Source organism: Carcharodon carcharias, chromosome 29 (assembly GCF_017639515.1).
Source record: "Carcharodon carcharias isolate sCarCar2 chromosome 29, sCarCar2.pri, whole genome shotgun sequence".
Classification (NCBI taxonomy): Eukaryota; Metazoa; Chordata; class Chondrichthyes; order Lamniformes; family Lamnidae; genus Carcharodon; species Carcharodon carcharias.
Window position 1 is genome coordinate 3,550,610 of NC_054495.1, and position 25,715 is coordinate 3,576,324.

A 25,715-nucleotide genomic window follows, 5' to 3' on the forward strand; every position below is an offset into this window, starting at 1 on the left:
TTCCTCCTCCTCCATCTCTCACTCGCTCTCTCTCTCTCTCCCTATTCTACCTCACTCTCTCTCTTCCTCTCCATCCTCCCACTATGTCTCTTTTTTCATCCCTCTCACAATCTCTCTCCATCTCCCCTCACTCTCTGTCACTCTCCATCCCGCCTTATTTTTTCTCTCTCTCTCTATCACTCCTGATCCTACCTCACTCTCTCTCTCCATCCCCATCCTCCCACTATCTCTCTTTCTGTCTCCATCTCACCTCACACTCTCTCTCCCATTCCATCTCCCCATTCTCTCACTCTCTTTTCCTCACCAACCCACCACACTCTCTCTGTCCACATTTCACCTCACTCTGTCTCTTCATCCCCCTCACACTCTCGCTCCCACTTCATCCCTCTCAATGTTTCTCTCCATCCGCATCATGCCTCGCACTCTCTCTTTCTTCATCCCCCTCACACTCCCTCTCCAACTCCACTCACTCTTTATCCTCTCTTCCTCTCCATCTACCCTCACTTTCCCCCCTCTCTCCCACTCCATCGTTCCTCACTCTCTTCTCACACTCTCCCCATTGCCACTCACTCTACCCTTCCTCTCTCTCCATCCTTCCTCTCTCTCCATCCTCTCTCTCTCTCTCCAACCTCACGCACCATGCTCAATGTTCTCCCTGCGATCTCTCTGCTTTCTCTATCCCTCTATTCTCTTCGCTCTGTCACTCTCGATGTTTAGTTACTGCACAGCCTGAGGCCTGTGACCTTCACCACTTTCCCCTCCCGCTGCAAAATGGATTTGGGACAATCTGAGGGACACAGCAATCGAACAGGCTACAAATAATCTTCATCTCTTCCCAATCTTTCCAAAGACTTACCCACAAGGACAGCCAGGGATAGGCTGAGAATGGCTGGTGTCACCATGGAGACACGCATTTTCACAATGTAGCTGAGCTTTTACCTGAAAGAATACAGACCAGAGTAACGCTCTCACACATTTCCGCCCACGTTCAATTCTTTATAACGCCCCACTCCCGCTTCCCCTGTCCACTCCCCAGGAAAAGCCAGCTGAGATCAGCGAGCAGCCTTTCTGAGGCAGGAGCTTGTGGATGAGAGACACACTCCAGGGACTGGAGCCCACATTCGAAGCTGAGCTTCCAGTGCAGTTACTGAGGGGCTGCTGCACTGTCAGAGGTGCAGTAAGTCAGGGGACAGGTTCGCAACTTAACTGAGGAAGACAGAGAATTTGATGCTGAGATTTCTGGGTTACAATCCCATGTTTTATAAAATAAATTATACAGACATCAAAAAGAGGGTTATTTTTAACCATTGACCAAATAAATTCCATTCATTTATATAGCGCCTCTAACAGAATAAAATGGCCCAAGATGTTTCATATGGGTGATTATCACCTAAATGTGATAGCGAGACACATAAGGAAATATTTGGGACAGGTGATCAAAAGCTCTGTCAGAGAGAGAGGTTTTAAAGGAATGTCTTAAGGAGGAGAGAGAGAGGGAGAGAGAAAAAGAGAGAGTCAGAAAGGTTTAGGGGTGGAATTCCAGAGCTTAGTGTTCGAGACAGCTGAAGGCACAGCCGCCAATTGTGGAGGGATGGGAATCGGGGGTTGGTCAAGAGGCCAGAATTGGAGGAGCACAGAGATTTCAGAGGGTTGAGGGACTGAAGGAGGTTACAGTGATAGCGATGGTTGTAGGGGCTGGGGGAGGTTACAGACATAGGGAGGGTTATAGGGGCTGGAGAAAGTTACAGAGATAAGGGAGGGTTGTAAGTGCTGGAGGAGTTTACAGAGATAGGGAGGGTTGTAGGGACTGGAGGAGGTTACAGAGATAGCGAGGGTTGTAGGGACTGGAGGAGGTTACAGAGATAGGGAGGGTTATTGGAGCTGGAGGAGGTTGCAGACCAGGATTACAAGGCAAGAACCAACATTTTAAAATCTAGGTGTTGTTGGACCAGGAGACAATCGAGTTCAGTGAGTAACACGGGGTGAGGGATGATGGGTGATGTGTGAATGGGATTTGGAATAGGTGGGACTGGGCAGAGTTTTGGACCAGCCCCAGTTTACGGAGAGCAGAAGAGAGGAGCACATTGTTAAGTGCCAATCCTTTCAAATTAGGAAAAAGAGCTGGACAATTGGAATAACCTGCGGCTCCTTAACACCGTCCAAAGGACACTTACCAGGAGCAGAGATGAAGACTTCGAGGAATCCTGTCTTTACTGAGTGTCTATGAAGCAGTTTTCCCTTTTTATTCAGCTTTACGGTGCTCAGTGAATCACAGACTGACGTAGTCATTGTGTCTTTAATTGGAGCGATTCCAGTGCAGCTCGAGTCTGACTAAACGCCCTGTGGGTTTCCCCACACTACCCAGCATCTGCTTAGCAGGAGGGAGGAGCGTCGAGTTCCAGTGTCTGGAGCTAAGGTCTCCAGGATAGAGCTGCCCTTCCACACAGAGACAACGGGAGCTCTGGGATTGGCCCAGCTTCCAGATTGGAAACCGCTGGAGCGGGTTTGGGGAAACCCCTCATCTTTCCCACAATTCCTGCAACCAAGACGGTGCCAAACCTTCTACTTCCTGTTCCTGTGGGCACGGCCTGGGAGCTGGAGTGGGGAGACCCTGATGTTGAGGCAGCCCAGGGTCTCCATAAATTGGGCCTAGTCTTGCGCTCAGGGGAGGAGCCTCCAGTTTGGCTGAACACAGAGTTGACAAGGCACAAACCATTGTCTGAAGGGACAGATGGGCTGCCAGAGGCTCTTTTTGATATTTATTCATGGGCTCCTCCTGTGCTGTGGGGGTGGCAGGTTGCAGTTCACTCAGGGAGTCCCAGTTGCCGTGGTAACGTACACTCTTCCATACATGTTGTATCCTGGAGCTATGGATAGTGATGGTGGAGGGTCCAATGTTCTTTCCATCACGTGTCTGGCCAGGAATCTCTCCCGCACTGACTCTCTGCCATTGGAGTGTTCCGGAAGGATCTGCAGGCTGATATTCAACCTGTTTGGCTGCGTGATGAGCGCATCTTCCTTGGGCATCAAGTCCTGGGGTGGGTCTCGAACCTGGACCTTCTGGATCAGAGGCAGGGAAGCTGCTCACTTCACCCCCACCACCCCCTAGAATTAGGGATACAGGACACAATTTCAAAGTTTGCAGCTGACATGAACCCCAGAAATGGAGCAGATAATGTGGGAGACAGTGCGAGGGGGAGACAGATGCACTGGTGAGATGGGGCAGGCACAGGACACATACAGTTTAACACAGGGAAGTGTGAAGTGGGGCATGTCGGAGACAAGTTCAATGTAATTTTAAAGCAGAAGGAGCAGAAACAGAGAGAAGAGTGGGTGTGTGTTTACATCAATCTGAAAGAGACAGGGCAATGCTGCTAAAAGGCCAGTCTGAACCCTGGGCCTTAGAGCAGAAAAGGAAGGAAGTTATGGATCAATCCTTGTAAATCACTGCTTAGACCTCAGCTGGAGGATTGTGTCCAATTCTGGGCCCCACACTTCAGGAAGGAAGTCGAGGCCTTGGGAGGGTGTGGGGGAGATTTATTCGAATGGTCCCAGGGATGAGGGTCTTCATTTCACGTGGAGAGACTGGAGAAGCTGGGATTGGTCTCCTTGGAGCGGAGAAGGTTAAGGGGGGGATTGACTAGAGATGTTCAATAACATGACGAGTTTGGAAAGAGTCAATAAGGAGAAACTGTTTCCAGTGGCAGGAAGTCGGTAACCAGAGGGACTCAGATTGAAGAGAATCAGGAAAAGACCCAGAGGGGGAGAGGAGGAGAATTTTATTTTGACACAGCAAGTTATTGTGATCTGGAAGGCGCAGCCTGAAAGGGCGGTGGAAGCAGATTCAAAAAGGTTGATGTCTCCAGGGATCGGCAGCCTGAGTGCACATGTGCTGTTTTACAGGCCGCAAGTGATCCCCGGGGACAGGGTGGGTTTCGTGCCCATCCACAGGCAGTCCCTCTCTCTGCTTCAGCTGCAGCTAACACGACTCTGTTGTTGCACTACAGGAGAGGCAGAGAGAGAGAAAAAGATGGAATGGGAGATCGGAAGAGGGATCTGCATTTCAATAGTGCCTTTCATCAACTCAGGGACCCTCAAAGCGTTTGACGGTCAATGAAATACTTTTGAAGTGTGCTCACTGCTGTGAGATAGGAAATGAACAGCCAATTTACACACAGCAAACTCGCCCAAGGAGATAAAATATCTGGTGGTTTAGTGATGTTGGTTGAGGGATAAATATTGGCCCCAGGGAACCAGGGAGAACACACCCCCTGCTCTTCTTCCAAAGAGGGGAAATGGGATCATTTACACCCACCTGAGAAGGAACATGGAGCCTTTATTTAACATGTCCTCCCAAAAGACTGCACCTCCAACAGTGCAGCACTCCCTCAGCACTGACCCTCTGACAGTGCAGCACTCACTCAGTACTGACCCTCTGAAAGTGCAGCACTCCCTCAGTACTGACCATCCGACACTTCAGCACTCCCTCAGTACTGACCTTCTGATAGTGCAGCACTCCCTCAGTACTGACCTTCTGATAGTGCAGCACTCCCTCAGTACTGACCCTCTGACAGTGCAGCACTCACTCAGTACTGACCCTCTGAAAGTGCAGCACTCCCTCAGTACTGACCATCCGACACTTCAGCACTCACTCAGTACTGACCTTCTGATAGTGCAGCACTCCCTCAGTACTGTCCCTCCAACAATGCAGCACTTCCTCAGGACTGACCCTCCGACAGTGCAGCACTTCCTCAGTACTGACCCATTGACAGTGCAGCACTCCCTCAGCACTGGCACGGCAGGTGTTGGTCTGGATGAGTTGTCCAGGATGTTGTTCTGAGACCTGAACCCAGGAATGTTCTGAATCAGTGGGTGTGCACTGCAGGTAGGAGATGCCCTGTGGCTACATCGAGTGTTTTTATTAAACTGCTGGCGGGTTCGGTTAATAATCTCTCATTTAAAATGAAGAGTGAGCTTCATGGTGGATATGTTGCAATGGCATTTTCTCTGAGATAAACAGTGAGATATTTCTAAAGTGAGATTGAGAAATAACGTGGGGAAGACTGTGCTTGTATTCATTGGATTATCGAAGATTAATGGGTGATCTAATCGGGGAGTTTAAGATGGTTGAAGGATTCTATGGGGATGATGGAGAGAAACTATTTCCTGTGTCGGGTGGGGGAGGGGTGGGGGGAGGTGGGAGTCCAGAACAAGGGAGCAGAACGTTCAAATTGGAGCCAGGTCGTCCAGGCGGTGATGTCAGGAAGCACATTCTTCACACAAAGGGGAGTTGGAAATCTGGAACTCTCTCCCCACTCTGACACATCTCCCCCCAAAAATAAACTGTGTAGGCTGGAAGGGGTCAATTGGATATTTCAGAACTGAGAGTGATAGATTTATGTGAGGTATCAAGGGTTACGGATGGGAGCTAGTTCAATAGAGTTAAGATGCATATCAGCCAGGATCGAATTGAATGGGACATCATACTCAAGGGGCTGAATGGCCTCCTCCTCGTCCTATCACGAGGGGTGAAGTCAACTGAGTTGGTGTGAGTGTGAGTGCCCCCTGTGGCAAACTGCTGTCATCTCAAGTGATGACCATAGAGACGATGGAACATTTAATCTTGAATAAATCAGCAAACATTTAAACGTGTATTTTAACTTACCCTTGGCCGATAGGCAGAGGAATGTCGCCTTCTATCCATTCAGGAACAATTCGTCCACTTGCTCTCAGTTTTACTGTCCAGACATTACAAAATAGTCTCGACCAATGGTTCCCTCCCAAACCTCTTTCCGTTCCTCCAGAATCCCCAAAGGATCTCTCCTGGGCCCCATCATCAACAACAACTTACATTTCAATAGCATCTTTCAAATTTAGTGCAACAGCCAAAGAGGCTTTTGTCAAACCAAATCTGACTCCTGAAATTCTGGACAGGGACCAAAATCACTGTAGAAAAGGTTGGCTTTTAAAATAGTGTCCTAAAGGGTCAGAGACAGAGAGAGAGGCAGAGAGTCAGAGAGAAAGGTGCAGACAGAGACGGAGGGAGAGACGGAGAGAGAGACAGAGATAGTTACGGAAGGAAAGAGAAAGAGAGAGGCAGAGAGAGAGAGACAGAGAAAGAGAGGGAAGGAGAGATGGAGAGAGAGACAGAGAGAGATACGGAGGGAGAGACAGAGAGAGAGACAGAGTGGGAGCCGGAAGGAGAGACGGAGTGAGAGACAGAGAGAGATACGGAGGGAGAGACAGAGAGAGAGAGACAGAGAAAGACACAGAGAGAGAGAGAGGCAGAGAGAGAGAGACAGACAGAGAGAGACAGAAGGATAGAGACAGAGAGATAGGGAGAGACAGAGAGAGAGAGGCAGAGAGAGACACAAAGAGAGAGAGGCAGAGAGAGAGACGAAAGGAGAGACGGAGAGAGAGACAGAGAGAGAAACCAAGAGAGAGACAGAGAGAGAAAGACAGAGAGAGAGACAGAGAGAAAGAGGCAGAGAGAGAGAGAGACAGACAGAGAGAGACAGAAGGATAGAGACAGAGAGATAGGAAGAGACAGAGAGAGAGAGGCAGAGAGAGAGAGGCAGAGAGAGACACAAAGAGAGAGAGGCAGAGAGAGAGACGAAAGCAGAGACGTAGAGAGAGACAGAGAGAGAAACCTAGAGAGAGACAGAGAGAGATACGGAGAGAGAGACAGAGAGAGAAAGACAGAGAGAGAGACGGAGAGAGGTGGAGAGGTTGAGGGTGGGAATTCCAGAGCTTAAGGGACCAGGAAGCTCGAGTCACAGCCGCCAATTTTGGAGCGATGGAAATCGCTGCTGTAGGTCGCTATAGAGACGGAATTTGAGGAGGTTATAGAGATAGGGAAGATTGTAGGGGCTGGAGGAGGTTGCAGAGATAGGGAGGGTTGTAGGGGCTGGAGGAGGTTGCAGAGATAGGGAGGGTTGTAGGGGCTGGAGGAGGTTACAGAGATAGGGAAGATTGTAGGGGCTGGAGGAGGTTGCAGAGATTGGGAGTGTTGTAGGGGCTGGAGGAGGTTGCAGAGATTGGGAAGGTTGTAGGGGCTGGAGGAGGTTGCAGAGATTGGGAGGGTTGTAGGGGCTGGAGGAGGTTGCAGAGATTGGGAGGGTTGTAGGGGCTGGAGGAGTTTACAGAGAAAGGGAGGTTTGTAGGGGCTGGAGGAGGTTGCAGAGATTGGGAGGGTTGTAGGGGCTGGAGGAGGTTGCAGAGATTGGGAGGGTTGTAGGGGCTGGAGGAGTTTACAGAGACAGGGAGGGTTGTAGGAGCTGGAGGAGGTTACAGAGATAGGGAAGATCGTAGGGGCTGGAGGAGGTTGCAGAGATTGGAAGGGTTGTAGGGGCTGGAGGAGTTTACAGAGATAGGGAGGGTTGTAGGGGTTGGAGGAGCTTACAGAGACAGGGAGGGTTGTAGGGGCTGGAGAAAGTTACAGAGACAGGGAGGGTTGTAGGGGCTGGAGGAGGTTACAGAGAGAAGGAGGGCTGTTGGCGGCTGGAGGAGGTTCCTAACATACCATTCACCTACAAGTAAATGCAAGGCACAACGATTTGAGTCAAATAGATTTTATTTAAAGATTCAGCCAATGCGTCCCTGACATGTATTCAGAGCTGAATTTCAGACTGGTACAGATGAGAAGTAATGGACTTTCTCCAGCACGTGAGGCATCAGGATGTTACTATTCCATATGTGTGTGGGGCGAGCTTACATTACAGAACAGAAGGGAGCCCAGAAGATACATGCCAAACATAATAATACATGGCCTCTTGCTGTGCGATAGGAGAGGACTAAACTCTTTGAAAGCTTTGAGGGTAATAGCTCCCCATAAAAACTTCCTTTGTCCACCTGTAGTGTCCATTTCTTCCGTGTTTGATTTTGTGAGTCTGGTAACTGATCTCCGCTCACTGTGTTTGACTGATTAATCTGGGTGTGAACTCACAGGGAAGCAAACAGACATCACAGAAGCTACTAGAAGCTGAGCTGTAAGCACGAGTGGGGACATTCTGTGATTGCAGAGATACTTACAAACTCTTGTCAGTAAGCTTGTTGCACACTGGGAAAGTGATGTCATCTCTGCATAGCTCTGAGACAAATTAAACATATAAAATATATAACACCGACATTTTGGACAGAGGTCTCTGTGCATTCACTTGGGACGTTGTGGTTGAAAGTCACATGGGTGGGTGTTCTAGCGCCTGGTGTAATTTTGTGGTTCCCTGCTAAATGTGATTATGCATTGCCAGGCTTTGCAGGGTCAAAGGTGAGGGGCTGGCAATTCTCAGGCAGGTCCTTGCACTGGTTGATCCCTCAAGCACCTCTTTGAGGGTTTTTGCTGCTTTATCCCATAGGTCCCTGAATTAAAGGAACGAGAAGCTTGTTAGCACATTGTTGCAAATCTCCCCTGTAAACTATTTTAGAGGTGTGTTTCAGGACACCACAGGCCCCTCCCTGAATGGAGATCATTGGTTAATTCCCCTGCCAATCATACTTGGAATCTGTATCACTGCCAGTGAGCGGCAAATTATTTTACACTCATTTTGTGTTGTGCAGCTATCCTCCACTGACTGTACTTTCTGGTGAAATTGCCCTGCTTTTGTCAAGAGACTTTGCTGTAATTTCACCCATGAGTTCCTTTTGCTGTAGTTCCTAAAAACACATAATAAATAGACTCTGAAGGCTGAGAGAGGGAGAGTGAGAGAGTCAGTATGAGAGGGAGTGAGAGACTTAGAGTGTGTGAGAAATGGAAGAGTGAGACAGAGGGGAGAGAGAGAGAGACCGTGACAGGGAGAGGGTGAGCTAGAGAAACAGTGAGTGGTAGTGTAGAGAGACAGTAAAAGAGAGAGAGAATGAGAGGCAGTGAAATCTGTTGTAAGCGGTTGTTCAGTGTCTCACTAAGAGGTCTGGAGTCTTGTGTGATTGAACATTTAAGTGTTTATTAACAATTCAGAACTATGGACATCTCCAAGGTACAGCCCTGACTAGGTACTATCTCCATGCTGGCTACTACTAGACTACTATGTGCAATCCACTATCATGTGACTCTATACATCATACAGTGGGTGGTACTGTTCTCCTGTCCCACACTAACACTTGGCCTGCCAAAAGCCCTTATACTACAAGAGAAAGTAGAAGTCAGAGCGACTATGAGAGAAATAGTGACAAAACCTGAGAGAGATAGAGAGACAGACAGTAAAGAAAACAATGTGAAAGAATGAGTAGGAGAGATGGAAGGGAGAGTGACAGAGAGAGAGAGAAAGAGAGAGACAGTGTGTGAGTTTGTGTGAGCAGGAGAGACAGAGACTGAGCAGGGGAGAGAAAGGAGGAGAAAAAGACATCTAAAAAATAATGAAAGCAGACAGAGAGAGACAAAGATACAGGGAGAGAGAGGAGGATAAATTAGAGAGACAGTAAGGTGGGAGAGATTGACAATGTGAAAGGGAGTGAGATGGTTTGAGAGTGAGTGGCAGTGGAAGAGAGAGTGTGCGACATGGGGAATAGAGAAAGGGCCCATCTCCATTCTAAGCTCTCTGATTGTCTATCTAAGATCTGTTGAGTCTGTGTGTCCCTCACACTCTCCCATCCAATTGTTAAAGGTGCTATATAAATGTAGGCTTCTGTTGGCCATTGTCCTTACTTGGCGAGGTGTTTGATCTTCTGCTTGTTGCTGTCGTTCAGTAACTCCAGTACTGTACCGATCGCCTGATCTGCTCATCTCTTCCCATTCTCTGCCATCTTCTCCAAGAAGATCAGTGTAGCATCATCCTCAGGAGGAGGCCCCTCACTCTCTGATTCTTGATGGTTGGAGACAGTTTCTGCAGGAACACACACACACACACACACACACACACACACACACACACAGTCAGTCAGCCTCTGTAACAGTCCAGCTAACAACACCATCAGCTTCCTGTAATCATTCCATTTCACACTCTTAGATCCTGCAATTGTCCCATTCCTGTAACAAGGGCCTGTTACATCCAACCCGTCAAACCTGCTCCACCATTCGATTAGATCGTGGCTGATCTGTAACTTAACTCCATCTACCCGGCTCAGCTCCGTAACCCTGAATCCCCTCATCCAACAAAACTCTATCAATCTCAGTTTTGAAATTTTCAACTGACCCCCTCCCCCCTCGTGGAGGGGGGAGTGTGTTCCAGGTTCCCCCTGCCCTTTGTGTGAAGAAGTGCTTCCTGACATCACCCCATGAACGGCCTCGCTCCAATTTGAAGTCTCTGCCCCTTTATCCTGGACTCACCTCCACCAGAGATAACATTTTCTCTCTATCGATCCCATTGAATCCTTTAATCACCTTAAACCCCTTGATTAGGCCACCCCTTAATCTTATAGACTATAAGCAATACAAGCCTAGGATGTGTGACCTGTCCGTGGAATTTAACTCTTTCAGACCCAGGTATCATTTTGGTGAATCTGTGCTGCACCCCCTCTAAGGCCAGTCTCTCCTTCCTGAGGTGCGGTGCCCAGAATTGAACACAGTTATTCCAGATGTAGGTCTAACCAGAGCTTTATCTATCCTTCTCTATCTGTCTGTCTAGCAGTCTCTCGGAGCGAGGAGGACATTTGCCACAGTGCCTGTGGCAAGAGATTGTGCGTGGAGTCTAAACCTCAATCCAATCAGGCAGAGTCAACATGGTTTTATGAAAGGGAAATCATATTTGACTAATTTATTAGAGTTCTTTGGGGACTTAACTAGCAACGTGGATAAAGGGGAACATGTGGATGTGGGGTACTTCGATTCCCAGAAGCATTTGATAACGGGCCACATCAAAGGTTATTGCACAATGTAAGGGCTCATGGTGTAGTGGGGGTAACATATTAACATGGATAGAGGATTGGTTAGCTAACAGGAAACAGAGAGTAGGCATAAATGAGCTTTTTTCAGGTTGGCAGGTTGTGACAAGTGGAGTTCCTCAGGGATCAGTGCTGGGGCCGCAGATACTTACAATTTATAACAATAATCTGGATCAAGGGACCAAAGGAATCATTGCTAAATTTGCTGATGACACAAAGATTGCAAGGAATGTAAGTTTTGAAGAGGACCGAAGGAGTCTGCTAAGGAATATAGACAGGGTAAGTGGGTGGGTAAAATATTTAGCAGATGGAGGACAGCATGGGAAAATGTGAAAGTGACCACTTTGGCAGGAAGAGTAGAAAAACAGCAAATTATTTAAATAGAGAGAGATGGCAGAACTCTGAGGTACAGAGGGATCTGGGTGACCTGCTACATGAATCACTAAACGTTAGTCTGCAGGTACAGCAGGTGACTGGGAAGGCAAATGCAATGTTGTTGTTTATTGCAAGGGGAATGGGATATAAAAGTAGGATGTTTTGTTTCAGATCTACAGGGTGTTGGTGAGACCACGCCTCGAGTACGATATACAGTTTTGCTCTCCTGATTTAAGGAAGGAGACAAGGGGAAACATGCTCTCAGCATCCACCCTGTCAAGTCCCCTCAGAATCTTATCTGTCACAATAAGATCACCTCTCATCCTTCTAAACTCCAATGGATACAGGCCCAGCCTGTCCAAGCTTTCCTCATAGGATAATCCCCTCATCCCAGGAATCAGTCAAGTGAACTTTCTCTGAGTTCCTGATGCAATTATGTCCTTTCTTAAGCAGACCACAATTCAGTCCTCCAATTGTAGTCTAACTAAGGCCCTGTCAAACTGTAGAAAAACCTCCCGGCTTTAATACTCTGTTCCCCATGCAGTAAACACCATCGTTCCATCGGCATTCCTAATCACTTGCTGTACCGGAATACTAACGTTTTGCTTCATGTACCAGGACTCCCAGATCCCCCTGAGCCCATCACCCTCTGTTACCCCCTGACCAACATTGGCTCCCACTCCTGCAGCACCTCGATTTTAACATTCTTACATTCTTATTTTCAAATTTCCCTGTGGATTCTGCCACTCCCCATCTCTGTAACATCCCCCAGCCCCCCACAACCCTCCCTATCTCTGTATCCTCCTCCAGCCCCTTCAACCCTCTGAGATCTCTGCTCTCCTCCAATTCCGGCCTCTTGACCATCCCCAGATTCCCATCCCTCCACCATTGGCGGCTGTGCCTTCAGCTGCCTGGGGCCCTGAGCTCTGGAGTTCCCACCCTAAACCTCTCCACACCCCCTCTCTCTTTCTCAATCTGTCTCTCTCTCTCAGTCCTTCCTCAGTTATTCCCAGAAGTAATTTCTGCCGCTTGATGGTCATTAATAGTGAGGAACATTATGTGAAAGTTGCTGATGAAGGTTCCCTGACTTTCAGTCTTTTACCTTTGGATACTGACCTGTGACAACCAAGAGGGTGAGAAGGACCATGGAGATTCCATAGACTCGGAATTTCATTTCTGATGGGGTTCAGCTGCTGTTGATCTGGACATTAAAGCATAAGAATATAAGAAATAGGAGCTGAAGGAGGCCATTCAGCCCCTCGTGCCTACTCCCCCATTCAATAACAACATGGCTGATCTTCTACCTCAACCCCACTTTCCCGCTCTATCCTTTCGTGCCCAAAAATCTATTGACCTGAGTCTTGAGTGAACTTAGTGATGGAGCGTCCACAGCTCTCTGGGGTAGAGAATTCCAAAGATTCACAACCCTCCGAATGAAGACATTTCTCCTCATCTCAATCCAAAAAGGCCAACCCCTTATCCTGAGACTGTGACCCCCGACCCCTCGGCCTAGATTTGGACTCTCCGGCTGGGAAAACAGAAGTGGGAGGGGAAGGGGGAGCAGACTCTCAGCATCACATCACTCCGAAATAAATACAAATTCACACAATACAGAGATGATTGATTATGAAATGCTCCAGCACTTCTTTTCTCTTCAGTCAGGTCAGAGGCTGGGAATCCTGCGGTGAGTAACTCACCTCCTGACTCCCCAAAGCCTGTCCACCATCTACAAGGCACAAGTCAGGACTGTGATGGGATACTCCCCACTTGCCTGGATCAGCGCAGCTCCCACAACACTCAAGACACTGGACAACAATCGGGGCCACTTGAAGGTCACCCCGTCCACCACCTTCAACATTCAATCCATCCACCACCAACTAACAGAGGCAGCCGTGTAGCCTCTTGCCCACTGATGCCCCATCATGCTCTCCTCCAGCCATTCCCACAGTGAATTAGCATGTTCACAACTGGAGATTGGCTGCCTGGTGAATAAGGTGTGGGGTTGGGGTTGGGCCAGTGGTGTTCAGGGCACCAACTCCCCTTGCCAGGTTTGTTATGTCGTTTTGGAACGTGGGAACTGCTGGTGAGACCAGCATTTGATACCCGTCCCTAATTACCCTTGAACTGAGTGGCTTGTTTGGCCATTTCAGAGGGCAATTAAGAATCAGCCACATCGCTGTGTGTCTGGAGTCACGTGTAGGCCAGACCAGGTTAGGACAGCAGATTTCCTACCCTAAAGGGACATTAGTGACCCAGATGTGTTTTTGCAACAATCGATGATAGTTTCAGGGTCTCTGTCACTGAGACTGGTTTTCAATTCCTGATTTATTAATTGAATTTAAATTCCACCGGCTGCCCTGGTGGCATTTGGACCCTTGTCCCCAGAGCATGAGCCTGGGTCTCTTGATTACTGGCCCGGTGACATCACCATTGCACCACTGTCACCCCATCACCCAGAGGTTTCTGCAGAAAGAGGGAGATCCGCGAAGCAGGGGTGTCGGAAAGCAACCCCGCTTGTCCGAGTTTGTCACCCGCTTCGGACTGGAGGAGGCAGTGCTGAGTGAGAGAAGGAAGGAGCTGAGAGAGAGCGAAGAGAGAGGGAAAGATAAAGAGAAAGGAAAGAATGAAAGGGAAAAGAGCGAGAATAAAATAAGAAAGGGAGTGAGTGGGAGAGTTGGAGATAAAAAGAGGGAGAAAGAGAGATAGAAAGACAGGGAGGGGAAGAGAAAGAGAGTAAGACAAAGGGAGAAAGGGAGAAAGGCAGGGAGAGGTATAAAAAAGGAGAGGGGGAGAGAAATAGAGGGAAAGAAAGAGATAAAGCAAAAGAGATGGAAAGACAGGATGAGGTAAAGAGCGAGACAGAGAGAAAGGAGAGGGAAAGAGAGGAAGAGGAAAAGGAAGACAGAGAGGAAGAGAGACAAAAGGAGATAGAAAAATGGAACAAGGAAATGAAAGAGAAATTGAGAGAGAAAACAAAGTGAATTGAGTCAGTGAGTCATGGACAACAATAAACCATGGCTGCCACCTACTGTCTGTAAATTAATGATCATTATCAACAAGGATTCATAGGGATAAAAACAAAAAACTGCGGTGCTGGAAATCCAAAACAAAAACAGAATTACCTGGAAAAACTCAGCAGGTCTGGCAGCATCGGCGGAGAAGAAAAGAGTTGACGTTTCGAGTCCTCATGACCCTTCAACAGAACTTGGACTGTTTGACCAATCGAGAACATTCTCTCTCATCAACTGTCTCAGCAAAGTAAAGGTTTCAGATTCACATGAAACACTTACCTGGTAAGAGCGAAGGTACTAAGTTTTTGATAATAATTACCTCCAATTTAATGTAAAGGTACATAGGGTGGAACGCCTATCCCCAGACAGTGTGAAATAATCCTCCACTAGGTTTCTCAATCACAGTGAGTCAGGAACTGCTGTTCACAGAGAGCTTCATTCAACTTTAATCATCACTCTGCATTAAGTAAAATTCTCCAGAGTCCGGTCTCAGAGCAGGCAACACCAACACCCATGTCAGATTGTGGACAAGGGTCATTAAACATGTTGAAATGTTCCAGAGGGTGATGCCCTCACCTCTGAGACAGTAGGGCACGTGAACAAATCACACTCCTGAAATGGCAACTATAATCCAGGGAATATTGGCAGTGCAAGGACTGAGGGAGTCAACACTATCAGAGGGTCAGTACTGAGGGAGTGCTGCACTGTCAGAGGGTCAGTACTGAGGGAGTGCAGCACTGTCAGAGGGTCAGTACTGAGGGAGTGCTGCACTGTCAGAGAGTCAGTACTGAGGGAGTGCTGCACTGTCAGAGGGTCAGTACTGAGGGAGTGCTGCACTGTCAGAGGGTCAGTACTGAGGAAGTGCTGCACTGTCAGAGAGTCAGTACTGAGTGAGCACTGCACTGTCAGAGAGTCAGTACTGAGGGAAAGCTGCACTGTCGGAGAGTCAGGACTGAGGGAGTGCTGCACTGTCAGAAGGTCAGCACTGAGGGAGTGCTGCACTGTCGCAGGGTCAGTACTGTTAGAAGGTCAGTACGGAAGGAATGCTGCACTGTCAGAGGGTCAGTACTGAGGGAATGCAGCACTGTCAGAGGGTCAGTACTTAGGGTGTGCTGCACTGTCAGAGGGTCAGTGCTAAGGGAATGCTGTACTGTTGGAGGGTCAGTACTGAGGGAGTGCAGCACTGTCAGAGGGTGAGTAATGAGGGAGTGCAGCACTGTCGGAGGGTCAGCAATGAGGGAGTGCAGCACTGTCGGTGGGTCAGTACTGAAGGTGTGCTGCACTGTCAGAGGGTCAGTGCTGAGGGTGCTGCTTTTCTGTTTCTAACACATTTACATCTTTCTTTAATTAAGGAGGCCAGTACTGTATGCAATGCCCCAGATGTGGTCTCACCAGTGTCCTGTACAACTGAAGCATAACCTCTCTACTTTTTAATCAGTTCCCCTCACAATAAACAATAACATTCTATTAGCTTCCTAATTACCTGCTGTACCTGCACACTAACCTTTTGTGATTCATGCACTAGGACTCCCAGTCCCTCTGAATCTCAGAGCTCTGCAATCTCTCACAATTTAGATAATAAGCTTCTTTTTTATTCTCCCTGCCACAATGAACAATTTTATATTTGTCCACATTACACTCCATTTGCCAGATCTTTTCCCAAACACTTAACCAATCTATGTCACTTTGTAACCTCCTTATGCCCTCTTCACAATTTACTTTCCTACCTATCTTTGTGTTGTCAGTAAATTTAGCAACCATTCCTTCCGTCCCTTCATCCAAATCATTTATATGAATTGTAAAAAGTTGAGGTCCTAGCACTGATCCCTGTCGCACACCACTCATCACATCCTGCCAACCAGAAAAAGACCCATTTATGCTAACTCTCTGCTTCCTGTTAGCTAGCCAATCTTTTATCCATGCCAACATGTTATACCCCTTACCATGAGCTTTTATCTTCCACAATAACCTTCGATATGACACATTATCAAATGCCTTCTGGAAATCTTAAGTACAGTACACCCACCTGTCCTTATCCACAGCACATGCGACTCCTTCAAAGTACGCCAATAAATTGGTTAAACGTGATTTCCCTTTCACAAAACCATGTTGACTCTGCCCAATTGCCTTGAATTTTTCTAAGTGCCCTGCTATAACATCTTTAATAATAGCTCCTAACATTTTCTCTATGTCAGATGTTAAGCTAACTGGCCTATAGTTTCCTGCTTCCTGTCTCTCTTCCTTTTTGAATAAAGGAGTTATATTAGCTATTTTCCAATTTAATTGAACCGTCCCTGAATCTAGGGAATTTTGGAAAATTAAAACCAATGCATCACCTATCTCACTTCTTTCAAGACGTTAGGGTGAAGTCCATCTAGACCTGGGGATTAATCAGCCTGCAGCTCCAACAATTTGCTCAATAACACTTCCTTGGTGATTGTAATTTTCCCGACTTCCTCTCTCCTTCCCATTTCCTGATCTGCAGCTATTTCCAAGATGTTACTTGTGTCCTCTATAGTGAAGACTGAAGCAAAATACCTGTTAATTCACCCTCCATCTCCCTAGTTTCCATCATCAATCCCCCAGACTCACTCTCTATCGGACCAATTCTCGCTTTGTTAACTCTTTTCTTATTTAAATATCTATAGGAACTCTTACTATCCATCTTTATATTATTAGCTAGCTTTCTCTCACACTCTAATTTTTCTCTTATTAATCTTATTGTCATTCTTTGCTGCTCTTTATATTCTTTCCCATCTTCTGGTGAGCCAGCTGCCTTTGCGTAATTATATGCTTTTTCTCTAAGTTTAACACAGTCTTTAACTTTTTTAGTTAACTACAGATGGTGGGCCATTCCCTTGGAATTTTTCTTTCTCATCGGAATATATATACTCTGTGTATTCTGAAATATGCCTTTAAGTGTCTACCACTGAACTTCTATTGACCTATCCTTTCACATCAGGCCAGTTCACATTAGCCAGCTCCGCTTTCGTGTCCTCACAGTTGCCCTTGTCTAAGTTTAAAACACTAGTTTTAGATGCACTCATCTCTTTCTCAAAATGAATGTAAAATTCAATCATGTTATAATCACTGAATGTGGACACTGCACTGCGACACTGGCTGGGTTATTCAGGATGTGGACACTGCATCGAGGCACTGGCTGGGTTATTCAGGATGTGGACACTGCATCGAGACACTGGCTGGGTTATTCAGGATGTGGGCACTGCATCGAGGCACTGGCTGGGGTATTCAGGATGTGGACACTGCATCGAGGCACTGGCTGGGGTATTCAGGATGTGGACACTGCATCGAGACACTGGCTGGGTTATTCAGGAGGTGGACACTGCATCAAGACACTGGCTAAGACTGGATTGTGAGTTATTCAGAATGTGCAATGTGCGAATAACAGAGGACCAGAAACAAGCAGCATTCAAAAAGAATTCTTTATTGAGTTAGTTAAGTGACCATAAACAATATTGTGGTCCTGTTATCACCTAAGCAGCAATGTTACAGCAAGATTTCAGAAAATTGATAAATAGGAAGCACCCAGAACAAGATAAATTCATCCCAGTTAATCAATTTGATCCTAAAGTGAAGGATTCGAGAATGGAGAGCATAGCCCTTCTACCCTGTTCAGTTCTTGCTGTTAATACTGAGGAGAGACCTGCACAGAAGACAGCATGTCATTTCACTCATAGTAACAACATTGTAAACACATTCAAACAGAAATCACTGAAAATAAGGGAGGGGGAAATCTTCCCGTTGTATTTACATTGCTGTTAACTCAGAATGAGCGAGGGAAAACGGCTTGTTGTGGTTACGGTGCTGTTAACACAGAACGAGAGAAGGAAATTGTCCCTCCCCTCAGGGATAGCTCAATACTTTTGTTCTAAGCTTCTATCTGCATTTGTCTTAAAGTGGAATGATCAGACTGTAAATATTCATGAGCAGGAACCCACGACCGAAAGACTCTTAAGCTTAAACCTTAGTGAGACCACATGCTTGTCAATTCAATACAAGTGTGACCATTGAAGGGTGCAAACAAGTGTGTCCGAACAGGGAGAGCCATGTGTATTCCCACCAGGAAAATCATGAGCGTAGTCTAAGCAGGGGTGTGTTGGGGGAGGGGGATGTGAAAGGGAAGACGAGGATGCTGGGATTGTCACTCAGTGGCTGAGGGAGAGGTGAGAGGTTAAAGGTTTAAGGTTGGGCCGGCTCTTGCTGAGTTGTCTCAGCACTCTCAGTGCTGCCCACTTGCCGCTGGAGGTAATCGAGGAGGTCACTGAAACGCTGAGAGATCTGCTGGGCCTCGGTCTCGAACCAGATGCCGAGTTCCTCCATCTTTTGGCGGAGGGAGGCTCGGAGGTCCTCGGTGTTATCCGCGAGGTGCTCCTGCAGCTCCTCAGCCTTGGACCTCACCTCCTTCGCCTTCTGGGCCAGGGACTCCTGGATGTCCTGGAAGTGCTCTTGGACCTTCTCTCCCATGGAGGTGGCAAAGGGAGCCGCCATGGCATGGAGCTCGCTCAGCGTGCGCTCCCTCTTGTTCCGGAGCATCTCTGTGTACTCGTGGAACTTGCTCCTGATGGTGGCCTGGTCCCTGTTCAGCCGCTTGCGGTACTTGCGCAGGTAGAGGGCCAGGGTCCGGTGCACATCGTCCACGTTCTGCTTGACCATCAGGTTGACTTCCTCGTTGTAGGTCACCAGCATGGAACGCATCGAGGCGAGGTCACGGTTGAGGCGCTCTCTGACTTCGTCCATGTCCGAGCTGAAGCGGTCAGCGTAGGGTCCCAGTTGGGCTTGCAGGCCGGACGTTGATTTGTTCAGCTCGGTCAAACAGTCCGAGATCAGGTTCCTGGGAAGGGGGAGAGACAAACTCATTAATAAAAACCGTTCATTCGGTCAGGCGAAAAATATCTCCCAGGGCGCCTCACAGCAAAGGCCAATCCAGAATTCGCACCAAGGCAAACAGGCAGATTCGGAGGGTCAGTACTGAGGGAGTGCTGCACTGTCAGAGGGTCAGTACTGAGGGAGTGCTGCACTGTCGGAGGGTCAGTACTGAGGGAGTGCTGCACTGTCAGAGGGTCACTACTGAAGGAGTGCTGCACTGTCAGAAGGTCAGTACTGAGCGAGTGCTGCACTGTCAGAGGGTCAGTACTGAGGGAGTGCTGCACTGTCGGAGGGTCACTACTGAAGGAGTGCTGCACTGTCAGAGGGTCAGTACTGAGCGAGTGCTGCACTGTCAGAGGGTCAGTAATGAGGGAGTGCTGCACTGTCGGAGGGTCAGTACTGAGGGAGTGCTGCACTGTCGGAGGGTCAGTCCTGAGGGAGTGCTACACTGTCGGAGGGTCAGTACTGAGGGAGTGCTGCACTGTCGGAGGGTCACTACTGAAGGAGTGCTGCACTGTCGGAGGGTCAGTACTGAGGGAATGCTGCACTGTCAGAGGGTCAGTACTGAGGGAGTGCTGCACTGTCAGAGGGTCAGTACTGAGGGAGTCATGCACTGTCAGAGGATCAGTACTGAGGGAGTGCTGCACTATCCGAGGGTCAGTACTGAGGGAGTGCTGCACTGTCAGAGGGTCAGTACTGAGGGAGTGCTGCACTGTCGGAGGGTCAGTACTGAGGGAGTGCAGCACTGTCAGAGGGTCAGTACTGGGGGAGTGCTGCACTGTTGAAGGGTCACTACTGAGGGAGTGCTGCACTGATGGAGGGTCAGTACTGAGGGAGTGCTGCACTGTCGGAGGGTCAGTACTGAGGGAGTGCTGCACTGTCCGAGGGTCAGTACTGCGGGAGTGCTGCACTGTCAGAGAGTCAGTACTGAGGGAGTGCTGCACTGTCAGAGGGTCAGAACTGAGAGAGTGCTGCACTGTCAGAGGGTCAGTGCTGAGGGAGTGCTGCACTGTCGGAGGGTCAGTACTGAGGGAGTGCTGCATTGTCAGAGGGTCAGTAATGAGGGAGTGCTGCACTGTCAGAGTGTCAGTACTGAGCGAGTGCTGCACTGTCGGAGGGTCAGTACTGAGGGAGTGCTGCACTGTCGGAGGGTTGGTACTGAGGGAGTGCTCCACTGTCGGAGTGTCAGTACTGAGGGAGTGCTGCACTGTCAGAGGGTCAATACTGAGGGAGTGCTGCACTGTCGCTGGGTCAGTACTGAGGGAGCGCTCTATGGCTGGATGTGCCATCATTTGGATGAGACATTAAACTGAGGTTACTTCTGTCAGGTAAAAGTCGTCACAGCCACTATTTGGAAGAAGAGCAGGTTCTCCCCAGTGCCTTGGGGCCAGTATTTGTCCCTCAACCAGGATTATTAATAAAAGGGATGAGCTGGGCCATTGCTGAATGCGGGAGCTTGCTGTGCACAAATTGGTTGCCATGTTTCGCCCATGACAACAGCAACTTCACTTCAAGCAAAGTACCTCATTGGCTGTGAAGCGCTTCGGAAGGGCCTGAGGTGGTGGAAGGCACTAGGGAAATGCAGGCCTATCTCTTGGGGCCCGGTGTAGCCCTGCCACAGCGCCTCCCCATGGATCCAGCCCTGTCGCCGTGCGCGATATATACTCACTCCAGTCGCTTGTCCAGATCGGCGCTTCGGATTTGCTTCACGAGTCCCTGCGTCGACTGGGCCAGCTCGGTGCTGAACGTCCAAAACTTCTCGATGGCCGCCTCCCATTTTGTCCTGGGTGAGGCCTGTTCCAGTGAGGTGGCCTGGGACCCTGAGGGGAAAGGGAGCAGAGGCAGGTTAAGCGAGCGGGCGCCCGTCGTGCGGAGGTGTGAAGGGGAGGCTTCCCCCCCACCCCTGCAGATACCCACGAAGGTGGCCCCTCCCTGCGCCATCGCCGGTGACGTCAGGCCGATCGGGGAGCGGGCGCCCCTCCCAGGTTGCAATGTGATCGCAATGCTCATGGGGGCGCCGTGGACGGAGGGGGGTAGACTTTGCTGTTGGCCCTGTGGAGACTTCTGACCCGCAAAACCTAGCCCAGGGGTCACTATTGGTGATCGTCACCAGGTCTCCAGCGCTTAAGTGGCCATCGCTGGCAAAAGGGGAGGGGGCATTTGTGGACGGACACATCTTAGGGAGGGTGAGTCACAATGAACAGAAAACTATTACCAACAATTGCGTTTGTATAGCACCGTTAGTTGTCCTGATGCACTTTGCATGAGTGCACATTTGACTCCGGCCCATGTCAAGAGATATCAAGGGACAAGTGACCAACAGCTCAGTCAAAGAAAGAGCTTTTATGGAGTGTCTTAAAGGAGGAGAGAGAGAGAGAGAGTAGGGGGGAGGAGCGGAGAGGTTTAAGGAGGGAATTCCAGAGCTGAGGGCCCCCAGGCAGCTGAAGGCACGGCCGCCAATGGTGGAGCGATGGGAATCGGGGGATGGTCAAGAGGCCGGAATTGGAGGACTGCAGAGATCTCGGAGGGTTGTAGGGGCTGGAGGAGGTTACAGAGATAGGGAGGGTTGTAGGGACTGGAGGAGGTTACAGAGATAGGGAGGGTTGTAGGGGCTAGAGGAGGTTACAGAGATAGGGAGGGTTGTAGGGGCTGGAGGAGGTTACAAAAATAGGGAGGGTTGTAGGTGCTGGAGGAGGTTACAGAGATAGGGAGTGTTGTAGGGGCTGGAGGAGGTTACAGAGATAGGGAGGGTTGTAGGGGCTGGAGGAAGTTGCAGAGATAGGGAGGGTTGTAGGGGCTGGAGGAGGTTACAGAGATAGGGAGAGTTGTAGGGGCTGGAGGAGGTTACAGAGACAGGGAGGGTTGTAGGGGCTGGAGGAGGTTACAAAAATAGGGAGGGTTGTAGGTGCTGGAGGAGGTTACAGAGATAGGGAGTGTTGTAGGGGCTGGAGGAGGTTACAGAGATAGGGAGGGTTGTAGGGGCTGGAGGAAGTTGCAGAGATAGGGAGGGTTGTAGGGGCTGGAGGAGGTTACAGAGATAGGGAGGGTTGTAGAGGCTGGAGGAAGTTACAGAGATAGGGAGGATTGTATGGGCTGGAGGAAGTTGCAGAGATAGGGAGGGTTATAAAGTCTGGAGAGGTCACAGTGGTAGGGAGGGGGTGAGTCCATGGAGGGATTTGAAAACAAGGATGAGAATTTTAAAACCGGGACATTGCCAAGCTGGGAGCCAGTGTAAGTCAGTGAGCAACAGGGGGTGATAGTGGAACAGATAAGGTCATAGAATCACAGAGAACAGGACAAGGTCATTCAGCCCATTGTGAAATCTTTGAAAGAGCAATCCAATTATTCGTACTCCCCTTTACTGCTCTCTCCCCCACATCCCTGCAAATTTTTCCACTTCAAGTATTTATCCAATTCCTCCTTTTGAAAGTTCCTATTCAATCTGCTTCCACCGCCCTTTCAGGCAGCGCCTTCCAGATCACAACAACTCGCTGTGTCAAAACTGGGGACTGGTAGGGAATACTGGGAAAGGGGGTTGTCTGAGGGCAATTAGAGGCTGAGGGGGAGGGAGAGTGAGGGTGGGGGAAGGATGAGGAAGAGGAGAGTGAGGTAGGGAGGAGGCTTTGGGAGGGAAGACAGAGGGAGACGCAGGCTAAGGGAAGGGGAGACTGAAGGAGGTGGGGAATGAGGGGGAGGGTGAGGGAGATTGAGTGTGTGGGAGGTGGTCTGAGGGAGACAGGGAGGTGCCAGAGGCCTAGTGATATTGTAGGTTGGAGTTGAGTCTATGGGCAGCAATCCTGGGGTTGGGGGTGGAGGTACTGTTGGGGGAATGGTGGGGTAGGGGAGGGGCCTTTGGACCGGAATCTGGGGTGGGTAGGGACGGGGTAAGTGCATCAGGATAGGGAAGGGTTGGGGGTTTGGAGAATGGTGGAGAGGCAATAGGGTGGGAGGAGGAGGAAAGACGTGGAGTGGAGAGGGTTGGCAGGGATGGGGAGGGGAGACTGGAGGATGCGGGATGGGAGATTGGGAATGGTTGGAGAGATCGGGAGGGGATGGGGGCTAGAAAATGGCGAAGTGGGAGTGCCGGGCGAGGCTTGATAGGGATGGGTGTGGAGGCTGGAGGAGGGAGAAAAAGAGGTTCGGGAGAGGGGAGACAGGAGGGTGTTTGAGAGGAGAGGAGTGGTAGAGACAGGGAGCGGTGGGGGTGACTTGGAGGGGGAGGGGAGAAAGCAGGGGTGAGACAAGGAGTGGTGAGTCTGGGAAGGATGGAGGGATGGAGGGAGGGGAGACCGGGATGGGTAGGGGAAAAGCGGTGTTGTGGTGTGGGGAGGGTATACCGAGAGGGGCGGTGAGACTGCTATGAGGGAGCAGGGGAGACAGGGAGGACGAGACAGGCAGCGGGGGGATACTGGGAGGTGCATTCTGGGGGAGGATGAAGAGGGGCAGGTGATCTGGGCTTTGTATTCAGACCCTGGATTTTGCCAAATCACCATAAACCAATGTTAGAGACCGGGGAGAGTTAACCAGGAGCCAGGAGGGTTCATTGAGAAGCAGAGGCAGCGGGTTAGGCCCAAAGCCTGCGCTCGAGTTTTGGAGACGGGAGTGTGCACGGGCAACACAAAGCCAAATATATTGTCAAGGAATAAAAATAGGTGAAAGGGGAGGGAGAAAGAAAGCATCAGTTGCAGAGCCACAAACTGGACAGGTTGGATTAAAATACCTAGTGTGGGATTTTTCAAAAATTCAACAATAACAATTTAAATCTATATAGCGCCTTTAACATGGTAAAGTGTCCCAAGAAGCTTCACAGGAACAATGATCAAACCAAATTTGACCCCGAGCCACATAAGGAGATATTAGGGATAGGTTGGTCAAAGATTTGGGTTGAGAGGCGTGTTTTAAAGGAGGGGAGAGAGAGAGAGAGAACGAGAGAGAGAGAGAAAGAAGTGAAAAGGTTGTGGGGTTGTTCCAGAGCTCAGGGCCCCAGGCAGCTGAAGGCTCAGCTGCCAATGGTGGAGCGATGAGAATCGGGGGAGGGGAATGTTGTCCGGGTAAGTGAGTGACACTCCCACACAAACCAGCCAGCCGTGTGGGCTCTCTGTCCTAGATCTTTTCAATGGGATTCATTCCACTGCCTTTCATCTCTTATCTCCTATATCAGGGGTCTTAAGCATTGTAAATACCTGCTTAGATTTTCTCAATGCAAGAACCACACACATTGCAGCTGGAATGTTCAGCCAGGAGTTACCTCAAAATCCTCGCCAGCCTGCGCTAATAATTTCACAATATTTAATACATCCAGCTCTCTGCTTCCCCATATCCTAATGTTTACCAAGCTCCCATTCACCCATCGCCCCTGTGCTTACTGTTAGCACCCAGTCCAGCAATGCCTGGATTTTAACATTCTCATCATAGTGTTCAAATCTCTCCTCACCTACTCCCTATCTCTGTAACCTCCTCCAGCCCCTATAACCCTCCCTATCTCTGTTCCCTCCTCCAGCCCCTACAATCCTCCCTATCTCTGTAACCTCCTCCAGCCCCTACAATCCTCCCTATCTCTGTAACCTCCTCCAGCCCCTACAACCCTCCCTATCTCTGTATCCTCCTCCAGCCCCTACAACCCTCCCAATCTCTGTAACCTCCTCCAGCCCCTACAACCCTCCCTATCTCTGTAACCTCCTCCAGCCCCTACAACCCTCCCTATCTCTGTAACCTCCTCCACCCCCTACAACTCTCCCTATCTCTGTAACCTCCTCCATCACCTACAACCCTCCCTATCTCTGTAACCTCCTCCAGCCCCTACAACCCTCTCTATCTCTGTAACTTCTTCCAGCCCCTACAACCCACCCTATCTCTGTAACCTCCTCTAGCCCCTACAACCTTCCCTATCTCTGTAACCTCCTCCATCACCTACAACCCTCCCTATCTCTGTAACTCCTCCAGCACCTACAACCCTCCCAATCTCTGTAACCTCCTCCAGCACCTACAACCCTCCCAATCTCTGTGACCTCCTCCAGTCCCTACAACCCTCCGAGATCTCTGCTCTCCTCCAATTCCAGCCTCTTGACCATCCCCCGGTTCCCATCGCTCCACCATTAGCAGCCATGCCTTCAGCTGCCTGGGGCCCTAAGCTCTGGAATTCCTTTCCTAAACCTCTCCACCTCTCTCTCCCGCTCTCTCTCGCTCCCTCTCTTTTGTCCTTTAAAACGCTCCCTCGAGCCTCTCTCTCTGACCAAGCTTTTGGTCGCCTGTCCCTAATATCCCCTTAAGTGCCTCGGGGTCAAATTCGTGTCAATGAAGCATCTTGAAATTCTTGACCATGTTAAGGGTACCATCTAGATGCAGGTGGTTGTTGGATTAACAGTGAAATGTGCAAGGAGATGGGGTGGGGGGTAGATTTCAGCCATCGCTGGAGGTGTTAATCTGAGTAGGAGCAAGTCATCCCTGTATTGAGCCCAAATTCCATCCCTGTGATTGTAGGCGGCACTGAGCAGGGAGTCCAGAATCCAGAGGAGGAGGAGGGATTCAACCTCTGGGCTAACAGACACAATACAGTGTGGTATTTGTAATGTTCTGCTTGATTGAACAGAATCGAGGTCACGGTTGAGAACTTCCTGGCAATTTCAC

General features: G+C 49.4%; 1 protein-coding gene and 1 long non-coding RNA gene across 4 annotated transcripts in view; both read right to left on the reverse strand.

Annotated features, from left to right (window-relative positions):
• Nucleotides 1-8,298: 8,298 nt before the first annotated feature.
• Nucleotides 8,299-14,437, reverse strand: LOC121271126. 2 transcript variants are annotated; one of them, XR_005941677.1, is made up of 4 exons: nucleotides 14,313-14,437; nucleotides 12,307-12,391; nucleotides 9,641-9,818; nucleotides 8,299-8,358 (listed from the first exon to the last, which is right to left on the reverse strand). It is a non-coding gene; the product is annotated as an uncharacterized LOC121271126 (long non-coding RNA). The 2 variants fall into 2 exon arrangements; XR_005941678.1 differs by lacking the exon at nucleotides 14,313-14,437 and adding an exon at nucleotides 13,423-13,565.
• Nucleotides 14,438-17,626: 3,189 nt separating this feature from the next.
• LOC121270961 (apolipoprotein Eb-like) overlaps nucleotides 17,627-25,715 on the reverse strand; it is a 9,588-nt gene continuing 1,499 nt past the window's right edge. For both annotated transcript variants that reach the window (XM_041176636.1, XM_041176637.1), the window contains exons 3-4: nucleotides 20,758-20,908; nucleotides 17,627-19,053 (exon numbers count right to left, since the gene is read on the reverse strand). In XM_041176636.1, the coding sequence (XP_041032570.1) occupies nucleotides 18,402-19,053; nucleotides 20,758-20,908 (803 nt within the window). In that variant the 3' untranslated portion in view covers nucleotides 17,627-18,401. The remainder of the gene's footprint in view (nucleotides 19,054-20,757; nucleotides 20,909-25,715) is intronic.